This window comes from Lepidochelys olivacea (assembly GCF_965140295.1).
Source record: "Lepidochelys olivacea isolate rLepOli2 genome assembly, chromosome: 11".
Lineage (NCBI taxonomy): Eukaryota > Metazoa > Chordata > Testudines > Cheloniidae > Lepidochelys > Lepidochelys olivacea.
Genome location: NC_140421.1, coordinates 64,175,529 through 64,187,677, shown reverse-complemented (window position 1 = coordinate 64,187,677; position 12,149 = coordinate 64,175,529). Strand labels below are relative to the sequence as shown.

General features: G+C 43.3%; 1 protein-coding gene across 4 annotated transcripts in view; it reads left to right on the top strand.

Annotated features, from left to right (window-relative positions):
* LOC311528633 (uncharacterized protein C2orf80) overlaps positions 1 to 12,149 on the top strand; it is a 38,786-nt gene that overhangs the window by 4,823 nt on the left and 21,814 nt on the right. For all 4 annotated transcript variants that reach the window (XM_084643897.1, XM_084643898.1, XM_084643896.1 and 1 more), the window contains exons 2-6: positions 5,159 to 5,360; positions 6,740 to 6,845; positions 8,019 to 8,100; positions 11,412 to 11,494; positions 11,635 to 11,722. In XM_084643897.1, the coding sequence (XP_084500023.1) occupies positions 6,805 to 6,845; positions 8,019 to 8,100; positions 11,412 to 11,494; positions 11,635 to 11,722 (294 nt within the window). In that variant the 5' untranslated portion in view covers positions 5,159 to 5,360; positions 6,740 to 6,804. The remainder of the gene's footprint in view (positions 1 to 5,158; positions 5,361 to 6,739; positions 6,846 to 8,018; positions 8,101 to 11,411; positions 11,495 to 11,634; positions 11,723 to 12,149) is intronic.

The following is a 12,149-nucleotide window of genomic DNA, read 5'->3' as shown; positions in this document are numbered from 1 at the left end:
CGGTGAAAACAACGCTTTGTGCTGGGCGAATGAGCTTTCTTTAGAGAGAGATGCCACCAGCTTAAAAATCCTGCGTGGGAGAGATCTGTTCCTCGGTTCCAGCTCCCACCTTGAAATCCTTCCCGCGGCAAGGCCTTCGTAAAATATATTTTCTGGCTGGCTCTTTGCAGGGTCAGCCTCCCTGCTGGATTTCTCTTGGCTTATAGGCCTGGCAGCTTCACTTCTTGTCCCTGGTCCGTTTCTGCTCTCATGCAGGAGTGCAATGCCGCCCTGTCTGTGTTGTAAGAATTACAGGCGGGGTGTCTGGGCGTAGAAAGAGCGGGTTCCGTTTATTTTTGTTGAGCTTTTCTAACACAGTAGTCCACATGTAGATGTTCTTTCAAAAGATAAACAAGTGGAACCAAATAATAAGCATCAGATGAGAATTTAAAAACATAGTATAGACCACCTGTGGGGCCTTCTACCCCCATAGAGCCAGTTGAAGAACTGGGGCCTATATCTGGGAATTGTAAGCAGGGGAATAGTCCCGCTCTTGTGGGGAACTTTCCTGGTTTTTGCACTACCCTGGTGAAGTGGGCTAGCAAAAGGATCTGAGTCCTCGCTCCCACTTCCTTTACCCAGTGGCCTCCCTGCCCTTGAGGACTCCCCTTCCACTCTCCTGTCTGGCAGAGTCCTCATAACCCCGATAAGGCTGGGCCCAGGATTCCTGGGGGGCTCGACCCCCCAACCCTGTTGTGGTCGTCTAGGACAGGGGCTAGGTTGTCCCCACTCTGGGGTACTCTCTGCACTGGGCACTGCTCTGACCCACTGACCATTACATACAATTTAAAGCAAAAGCAAGTTATTTAAGCAATAATTAATTTTAAAAAGAATAAGGAATAATGGGAAAGGTTAAAGGAAACACATCACCCCGCTCTGTGGCAGGGAACATCACAAACAGTGTCTCTGGAACGTCAGGGCCGTTCACAGTCTGTTCCTTGTACGTCCCAGGCCTCCTGCTCAGGCCCTGACCGTGCTGCAGGGATGCTGTGGGTTGGACACTCGCTCTGGTGGTGGCCACACGCTCTCAGGCTCTAAGTGGTAGGACCCTTCTTCCCAGTGTCGACCCCGCCCTGTTGGGGTTACAATACAAGCCTGGCCTGCAGAGCCTCTTTGCTGAGGCGTCTCCCTGTGCTGGGCCCGCTGCCCAGGGTCCCCCTCGCTCTCCCCAGCTGCTCACCGCACCCAGCTCCGGACTGCTCCAGCCCCAGCTCCACCACTCGGTCTCTGCACGGCTGCTGCTGCTCTGCCTCCAGCTCCCTGGGCTGCATCTCTGGCCCCTCTGCCTCTGGTTGCTGCAGCTCTGCTCCCAGGACAGGTCTGCTCTGCCGGCTGCTTCTGTGACTCTGCTCCCAGCACTGACCTGCTTCCTGGGCTGCTTTTCTGGCCCCTCTGGCTCTGGTTGCTGCAGCTCTCCTCCCAGGGCAAGTCTGCTCTCTCTGGGCTGTGCCTCTGGCTTTGGGGCTGCAGCTCTGCTCCCAGGACAGGGTCTGCTCTCTCTGGGCTGCTTTTCTGGTCCCTCTGGGTCTGGCCCAGCTCTGCTCCCCAGCTCATCTTGGGCCCCTGCTTTCTCCTTAGCTTGGCCCGACTCTGTCTGACCCAGGCAATTCCAGCTCACAGGGAAGACAGGACCTCCCTGGCCTCCTGACTCCCTGATTAGCCTGCTTGCCCTGTCATTCAGGCTGACCTGGAGCATTGGCCTCACCCCATTGTTCCTGGGGGCTGTCAGTCTCAGGGTCCTGATGCCCCATCAACCCTTCCCCCTTTTTAGTACTGGGAGCCCCACTGAATGTTAGTAAGGGGGCAAGTCCCCTTACATAATGAAGACTGTAACTGTGTGTCAGGAAGAGTCAGAACCCGTGTTGTCAATTCATGAGATTTTCTTTAGTGTCTCGTGGTATTTGTTGTTTTTTCTTAAAGCTCCAGCTTCTGGATTCATTTGATCATGTGAGAATCTCAGCTTTATTTATTTATTTTTAAGTAGGTTTCTAGTCCTCATGGGTGTGAAGAAAAGCTACAAAATATTAATCTAAAGGCTCAAACACCAGAAAGCATATACCCCAAATTTATATCATTCTAAAAGTCTCATGATTTTCAAGTCAGTCTCATGATTTTCGAGGCCTCATTCATGATTTCTGAATGCATGAGGTTAGGGTGGATTGATTTAAATCAAGACCATTTAAATCATGATTTAAGTCACCAAGTGAAAAGCTTTGATTTAAATCACTGATTTTAAGCAGCTTTTCCATTTGTACCTCATTTATTTTCTAAAGAAAGGTGCATTCTCAATGGTTTGTATAACCATTGAAACATGTTGATTTACAACTAAGAGCCTTTGCACTAGGTTTGGTACATCTTTCTGCTGCCTAGAAGGGTACACAATAGTTATATATGTTCATTTATACAGTTGTGTAGCTTAATATTTTCAGATCCTTATTAATTAATGGTACAATTTTCATATGTTAGAAAGTGGTGAATGATATATTGCTTATTTACTAGATAATTAACTTTTGGCTCATGATTTGTGTCAAGCAACGTTAGGACGGTAACCGGAATTTAATTAAACACACAAAAACAGCATATAACATTTATTTTTATTAAGCAAAACAAGCCCTTAATACAGTACACAACCCATTGTGCCGTATTTAGAATGCCTGACCGCAAAAGTTGGATGTTTTCCCCCGGATTCTTTCTGTGTATAGAAAAGCAGGCTTTAACTCAAAGTTTTGAGAGAGGCTCATGGATTCAGCATATTCATTTTTTATTTAAATGTTTTAAGAGACTGTAATAAGTGTAGGACTTAACATATTTTGTATTAAATTCAGATTTCATTTTAAACAGGTTTATTTTAAAAATAGATTATAATTTAAATAACATCAAAATCTGATTTAATTAAAAGTATTAATTTATAAATTTTTAATGATTAATTTTTAAATCATCAATTTTTAAACCACCCTGCTTGAGGTTGGCAAACTATAGAACATTTTTGTATGAAGTGTAGAAAAAACTATGTATTTTTTAAAAAAGTATTAAAATGAACGATAGAAGTATAACAAAACCTCCTAAAATCAGAGGCTTATTTTAAAGGAATTCTTTCAGCTCAAATTTGACCCCAAATTTAGGTTTTGTACTTCTATAGACCAAACTGCAGGATCCAGCACCTATCCAAGTATGGTGTGTTTTCTCTCTTTCTGATGAAAGGATGACATGTAATCACATGTTAAAAGAACATTTTTTAGAAATAGTTTATATAAAATTTTGACCCAGGTGGCAAATACATTAATACTTTCTAAACAAGTCAAAATTCTCTCGTCTAACAGTTGGTGTTTTAAGTACAACAGTCAAGCAAATATTATATGAAACCAATGCTTAACATAAAATGAAGTAAAGAAAATCAATTAAAGTTATGCACGTTTCCTTAAGGAATAGCAATTTAAAACTGCAATGCAGACAGAATCATAATGACAGGTTTCAGAGTAACAGCCGTGTTAGTCTGTCTTTGCAAAAAGAAAAGGAGTACTTGTGGCATCTTAGAGACTAACCAATTTATTTGAGCATGAGCTTTCGTGAGGTGAAGAATCATAATGGTACGTGTAGATGATAGTGACACAGATAGACTGAATCTTCCTCATGCTACTGTGGGAATTTGAATAACAACTCTCTGCCAGAGCCCTAAATAATACACGTTGTTACTTTTGCATAGGGGTTTTAAGGAATGTATTAACTTGTGATCACTATGTCACATGAATTGTTGGATTGTGAATAAGCTCAGTGAGTTAACTCCTCTGCAACTCTATTCAGGGATGGACTGATTTCCTTAAAGCAATCCCACTAAAGTCAATGGAGTTAAACTGGTGTCAAACAGATTGAGGCCCCATATGTTGAACCCAGCTCCGTTACTAGTGCAGACACAGCCTATGGTACATGGAGGACCTGATTGGAACCTGTTTTGTAAAAGGTCCTGTTCTGGAAAACAAAGGTCATGAAGCTATAGGACTTGGAACAAGAGATTGCATGATAATGGAGAGGTGAAAGAAAATGAAGAAGAGAAAATACAGTACCAATTTTGTACATAAAATATGGGGTGTTTACTAGACAGCAGCTAATGACAGTAAATCAGATGATATTATGGACATTTTTACATTGGATTTCTTTAGGCCATCCCAACCAGCTTTCTATCAGAGGCAACGTTATAATCCAATCTAGGGCACAGACAAGGCTCCTCCATCCCGCTCTATCATGCTGTTTGCCAGAATGGCTACCTTGTGTTTCTATAACTTAACTCTTTTATAAGGATAGGTTGTTGGCCTACTGCTCCACCCCCAAGCTGGAGGACCAGCGGTCTTCTTTACGTCTGCTCCCTACCCTTTGACCTGTCCAATTTGCGTCGCCCTATCAGGAGTTAAAACTCACACTGGCATAGTTCTCAGGGTCACTGGAGCAGAACAAGCTTTTCCCCTATGGCAAGGTGTGGTCCACATTGAGGGAAATTGTTATTAACAGGCTATAGTACATGGACAGGTATTGCTAATTCTAGTCTTACATTAAAAATTGCAAACCTACTGAAATATAAACTGATTGAGCTTTCTTTCCTTCCAGCTAATTGGTTTGATGATTTGCTGTTTACCATGGTCTTTTATGAGCTATATCATAGCCAGATTTTAATGGGTGGCAATGATGGAATTTTCTTGGTCGTTTGGTGTGTGTTTGCTTTTTTGAACTTTTCCTAATCTCACGAGTATAAGTATAAACTGGGTCAAAATGTTGGGTGATTCTGTTAGTCACATTAGCCTTAGTCTCTGGAGGGGAAATCTTGGCTCCTTTGAAGGCAATGGAACTGTTGCCATTTCTTCCCAGGGACCAGAATTTCCCCCTTGTTAGTTATCACTCCCCATCCCCCATATCTGCTTAGTACAGGTAGCTACTTTTACCAACCGTTAGATTCCTCACAGCTCAGAATGAGGGACTCGATCTCTCTTGTCAGCCAGTCGTTAGTGTTTCAGGCCAGCCATTCCCCTGCGAAACCCAATGCCTGGGCATGTAAAAGGATCACTTAGAATCCAGGCCCAGAGCCCTACCTTAGGGCACACACTTATTTTTTTTATTTCTTCCCATTCAGAGCATTGTTTCTAAGCAACAGAAGAAAGCTTCAGTCTTGTAGGAAGCAGAAGCAGTAGCCTAGTCTTCTTCAGCTGCAGCAGGGCAAAGGAGAAACAACAGCATCAAGAGTAAATTCCATCCTAAAGCTACCACGAGATAGAGAGATTCCAAAGCCAAGATCCTTTTAATAATCATTGTACAAGACAGAGAGTCTGACGCAGGTAATGAACTATTTCTCATATACTGTGTGTGAGAGTGTGTGTGTGCGTGCGTGCATAAAAAGACTGTATACAGTCCTGTCGGTTCGATTATTAACTAGATAATTATTTTTCTTAGCATGTTTACAGTTATCAGTGGATTCCCTTTTTCTGAGGGACTCTCAAATGACAGAAAGATAGGGTGTGATTTTTGAGCAGCTTTAAAAATAAGATCAAAGGGAGGCCTTGGATTCCTTAATCTGACGTGCTCTGAACTGTTTTGAAACCCACTCCTTAATTAAATAAAATGGTGCATTTATTTATTTGGTGTATTCAATCTGGCCAAGCCACAATGTGCTTAAATGCTGTGTTAATAAACATTGGGGCCACGCTTCAGCTGGAAAAAATCATCTCAATCCTCTTGGCTTCATTGAAGTAAATGAAATGACACTGATTTACAGCAGCTGAGGATCTGGCCCCAGAATATTTATAGGAATCATTGTGCTACTTTCAATAGATTTGTGCTGGCATTTGGGCACGCTAATGCTGGACATATGTGCTGTCGTTTTTTATGCCTATTAAGGAGGGCACCTAAATACAATGGTGATGGGCACATTAGACACACACATAAACAGCGTTCTCACTGCATGTTTGAACGTAAATGTTTGTGGTTTCATGAACTCTGTAAACCCCTGGTCAAGGGGAAGTAATGCATGAAATTTGACTTGTGAACCGTGTACAAAAAATTGCCATAACTTTGGCCCATACCCTTGTTATCTCCACCCTGGCCTGCTGTAGCCTTCTCCTGTCTAACCTATTCTCTTTCCAACCCATTCAACCAAAATTATCTCCTTTGCCCCCCCTTTCCAATTCTGTCACTCAGGGACTACTACTACTCCCACATTAAGTGGTTGAAGAAACAGGAAAAGCTTTAAGAGCTGGGAGAGTTGATGAGCAGGATCTGTTCTGATGCCCTGTCTGGACAATACTAGACACATCTAGATTACTTAACGTTTAGATGCTGCTGTGATGGGTGCTCTAGAAACACGTAAGCTTATAGGCATCCTACCTAAAAGAAATGTCGCCCCTCCCGGCTTGAATCCCTGCACTGGCTTCCCGCCACATTTCACATCACAGTCAAACTCCTCATCCTCACGTTCAAGGCTTGGCACAAAGATACCCTGAACTGTTACTGTTGTTGTTTATCTGTATTACCAGAACGTCTTGTCTGCTTTCCTTTCCTGTTACATCCCCACTGGCGTCCTACTACTCTGCCACTTCTGCAGCGCCCATGTTTTTGCAGGGATATTGAAACAGTTTGCGCTAATCCATCAGTGGCTTTGGTTCAGTGGTTGTGATATTGATACACAGTGATCTGTCTTTCTGTTACTTTCCCTCTTTAGGCTGGATCTTAGTAAGCAGTCTGAGTTGTGGCAGCCTCCCCACAACTAGAAAACACCCCTCATCCATGGAAAGGAAACGTCTAAAAAAAGAGATTGAAAAACTCTTGTAAGTACCAACTGCCAGGTAGTTCCCATACTGCACTATAGCTAGCAATGACTGCATTCTAAAGGTTCTGTCTGACATCCCATACATGTGTCCTCCGGCTTTCCCTTGTGGAAAGTCTGGGAAGCCTTCCCTGGGGATGCTGGCCAGCTCCCACTGTCCTCCTTTGATATGCATTAGATAGATAAACCACCATAATTCAGAGCCTACCACTGCCCTGAGCTATGCACATAGAGAACTCATGCTGGCAGTGTGGGTTATGGTTCCTGCCTAGTGCCTGGACCACGCAAAGAGGTCGGGTCTGGGCACTAGAGCTACTGCCCTTAAGCCAGCAGGCTACATCCTTTACTTCACATAGTAGAAGTTCACTCTCTCAGATCCAGAGAGTCTGGGTTCCTCTACACGTACAGCTTCTCCAGGAATGAAAAGAAAAGGAGGACTTGTGGCACCTTAGAGACTAACAAATTTATTTGAGCATAAGCTTTTGAGAGCTACAGCTCACTTCATCGGATGCATTCAGTTTTTCCACTCTAAGGTGCCCCAAGTACTCCTTTTCTTTTTGCGAATACAGACTAACACGACTGCTACCCTGAAACTTCTCCAGGAATGTAATTCAACTTCCATTCTATTCAATAGGAGGCCCACACCTGACTTTGCTGGGGCTCCGTGCTTGAGTGAGTACGCCCCATCTGAGTACAGGTTGCAGCTTCAGTCCCTCCAGGAATAAGAAGCCCAAACCCCAACACAGCAGCCCTTTCAGGCTGGTGGTTGTGCAGTGACATCCCTACTGTTTGCTCATTGCTTTTATTGCAACAGCACCACCAGCAAAGAGCCAGGGGAGCCTGTCCCAAGCAGGACTTCAGTCTGAATACTTTGCTTACCATTGCCCTCTCCCTTTCTTTCTAAGCCTTTGGGGGATGCAGACAGCCAGGTCCATAGCTCCGAGTATAGAGATAGAAGCTGAGATTGCAAAAATAAAAGGCTTTCCATGTCAGAAGGAGGCTGCCATCGGCTGCTGGGATACCTGCTGAACCTTGCAGCAGATTGTGAAGCTCATGAACTACAGTAAATACAGCCCTGACTGTACGCTGGCTTTTCAGAGTTGCCTTACTCCATCTTCTAATGCAGTGGATTGTCCAGCACCGACTGTAACTCAAGTTGCTCTCTTGCTTTTAGAGGCGATTATGTCGGCATCAGACTTCGGGAAAATGAATTCGACCCGAAAGGAAGACAGCAGCCCACCTTTCTCGATGACATGGTAACCAGACAACTTCTTATTCTAATCTTGCATTCTTAATCCCTGAATGAAAGAACTGAAGGATGCCTGGCTTGATGCAGTTAAATAACTTGCTATTAGTATCCATAAACAAATGTGTTTTATCTAGAAGAGAGGGAAACTTATAGAGATCAGTTGCATATAACATTTTCAAAAGTACCTAAATCGCCTTTTCAAAAGAGACAGGTTCCTAAATCCCACTGACTTTCAATGACCCCAGACTTTTATATTCTTAAGTCACTTAGTTACTTTTTGAAAATGTTACTCCAGCTCTTTTGCCTTATGAGAGCTAAAATTAGCTGATTTTACCTGGTATTAACTCAATTGGATCTAATTCAAACAGACAGAAGCAAACTATGTGGTGTAACTCATTGGGGACCAACTGTATTAAACAATACTGCTTAGAGCAGTCGGTTTAGTAGCATAAACAGGATTAATGAGGCCTTCTTTGGCCAAGGCCAAGCCATTTCACCTCAATTTCCCCATCTATAACATGGAGGTTATATTTATTTACTACTTGGTCTGGATGCAGAAATTCCTGGGTAACATTCCACGGCCCTGTGCTGCTCAGGAAATCAAATTAGATGCTCATAATTATCCCTTCTAGGCTAAAAAAATTAAGTTATGAAGCCTACCACTTGGTGATTGTCATGTGAGGATTAGTTAGGTAATGTTTGTGAAGTACAAGACTCCCTTTGACTTTATTGGAGCCAGGATTTCTTCCTGTTATTATACTTGTAGATGGAAGATATCCATTATTTTACAAACTTCTCTGAAAACTTGTTTTTAGCGATATGATGACTCTACATGGTTGCAGGGATCCACTCACCTGAAGTCAGTTGCAGGCGTGGCGCTTCTTTTCACTTATAGATCAAGTTAATCTTTACGAGATCACTTGCTACCGTTAGCTGTAAAGGGAAAAAATCTAGAAGTCAGAGGTGGGCAAAGCCCAATATTTTTCACATTATAGCCCTATAAGCGTTCTATGACATGGTCCTAGGATATTGTGACCAGTCAACTGTGACAAAGTTCAGCATCTATTGTACAGCTAGGGAAAAATACGTGAAGTTGATAAGGAAAAGCTTTTGAAAGGCTAGTAGATGAAGCCTTGACTCCATCCTCCCCAAAGGCGCCAGCCAGTGAAGATGAACCAGCACAGAGGCAGAAGTAAGCTATTCTTGGCAAAGGGCGGGTGCAGCTTTCTTTCCCTTGGGGCAAGGGAGAATCAGGACTCAAGTGGAGCTCCTCTTGTCTCAGGTCTGCACCTTACTTGGGGCTCCTGGCAAATCCATGATCTAGCCCAGAGTGCTGTCAAATGCACGAAGGTAACAAAGAGAGCAGCTTTTTTCCTCCTCCTTTCAGTTATATCACCCTGGTGTTATTTGTACCGATGGCAGGTGCATGCTTTTTAGATTTTCAAGCTGATGGCATCCCTTTAAATTATCATAGCATATTGTATTCCCCCAGGATCAGCTCTGGGGGTGCCACATTCTGTGATGGAGCTTTGTGGCTGTTCTTATGTCTGACAGAAGGCCCCAGAATGAGCGCCAACGTTTAGTTTTATGTCTCTGTTCAGAGACCATCAAAATGTAAGTCACGGAATGTAGCCTTCAGCTGTAGGCACAGGGCTCAGCCTGCCTGGAGGCAATGTTTGCTGTATTCATGATCGGCCAATGATAAGGTGCTAGAACAGGCTAAGCTGGGTGTCCTATTCAGACAGCCCCTGCAGCAGCTGATCACAATGTTTCACGTTTTACAAAATAGCATTTAGGATTCTATCTAGGTGGATGGTTTCAGAGTAGCAGCCGTGTTAGTCTGTATTCGCAAAAAGAAAAGGAGTACTTGTGGCACCTTAGAGATTAACAAATTTATTTGAGCATCAGCTTTTGTGAGCTACAGCTCACTTCATCGGATGCATTCAGTGAAAAATACAGTGGGGAGATTTATATACATAGAGAACATGAGACAATGGGTGTTACCATACACCCTATAACGATCACTTAAGGTGAGCTATTATCAGCAGGAGAGCGGGGTGGGGGGCGGAACCTTTTGTAGTGATAATCAAAGTGGGCCATTTCCAGCAGTTGACAAGAAAGTGTGAGGAACAGTGGGGGGTGGAGGGGGGGAATAAACATCGGGAAATAGTTTTACTTTGTGTAATGACCCATCCACTCCCAGTCTCTATTCAAGCCTAAGTTAATTGTATCCAGTTTGCAAATTAATTCCAATTCAGCAGTCTCTCATTGGAGTCTGTTTTTGAAGTTTTTTTGTTGAAGAATTGCAACTTTTAGGTCTGTAATCGAGTGACCAAAGAGATTGAAGTGTTCTCCAACTGGTTTTTGAATGTTATAATTCTTAACGTCTGGTTTGTGTCCATTTATTCTTTTACGTAGAGACTGTCCAGTTTGACCAATGTACATGGCAGAGGGGCATTGCTGGCACATGATGGCATATATCACATTGGTAGATGTGCAGGTGAACAAGCCTCTGATAGTGTGGCTGATGTGATTAGGCCCTATGATGGCATCCCCTGAATAGATATGTAGACACAGTTGGCAACGGGCTTTGTTGCAAGGATAGGTTCCTGGGTTAGTGGTTCTGTTGTGTGGTGTGTGGTTGCTGGTGAGTATTTGCTTCAGGTTGGGGGGCTGTCTGTAAGCAAGGACTGGCCTGTCTCCCAAGATCTGTGAGATCTGCTGGTAATAGCTCACCTTAAGTGATCACTCTCCTTACAGTGTGTATGGTAACACCCATTGTTTCATGTTCTCTATGTATATAAATCTCCCCACTGTATTTTCCGCTGAATGCAGCCGATGAAGTGAGCTGTAGCTCATGAAAGCTTATGCTCAAATAAATTTGTTAGTCTCTAAGGTGCCACAAGTACTCCTTTTTTTTTATCTAGGTGGATGTGGTCCACATCACGGTAGTATGCAATCACCTCTCAGCTTTTAAGGTATTTATCCTCACCACACCCCAGGTGAGGTAGGGCAGTGCTATCGTACAGATGGGGAACTGCGGCACAGAGACTACAGGCCAGAGTTTTAAAAGGCATTTAGGCGCCTAATGGAATTTCTAAAGCACTGATGTGCCCAGCACCCATTGAAATCAATGAGTTTTAGGCACCTTGGTGCTTTTGAAAAGCCCACTAAGTTCCTAAATACCATTAACAATCTGGCCCTAAGTGACATGCCCACAGTCACATAGGAAGTCTGTAGCAGAGTAGGAAATTGAACCCGAGTCCAAGGCTAGTGCCCTAAGTCCTGCACCATCCTTCCTTTCTGTTCTGTTTTCAGGCTCATTACGACTTGGCCATCAATGTTGCTTTACTGTGGTTGAATGATTCAGAAGCCCAAAGTCCTTTGGCAAAAGGGAAAAGGTGAGTATAAACAGACGGAGGCCCCAATCCTGCAATGGACTTACACCAGTGTAAAACTGGAGTAACTCAGGCATAAATCAGGTCCAATATCTTTCAGGCTAACCCCATTTACTTATATTCCCTCCGATTATCCTGGATAGGAATTTGCCGCTTCACAGCAGATACATCTATCCCAACCGAACTGAGAGAGAAGCCATGGTTTTATCATTTTATGCCGGGATCTTAATGGTAAGGAAGCAATAATGATAGCAAGATCTTTTGTTCTCCAGCAGCTTCCCAGATGAACAAAATACTAGACATGCTGTGTATTTTGCGAGAGTTCATGCAATGCAATGTACATACATTTTTAAATGTACAAAACTGTCTAATTTTCATCAAGGGATGGGAGTTGTAACCTTTTGTTAAACACAGTAAAGATTAGGCACCATTAGCTTGTAGCAATCTGATGGAGGGTTAGGGAGGTGAATATCTTGTCTCACAAACAGCTTTTAACATAAGGAATATCAAAGAAAATGATGATAAAATAATAGTCTGAACAATTATAGCACAATGATCAAGTCAGAGCTACACCGTGGTCTACCAAACCCCATGTTTCAGTATATCCCGTGACATGCACAGCGATCCACAGATCTAATGAAGGAGCAATGGAATCAGT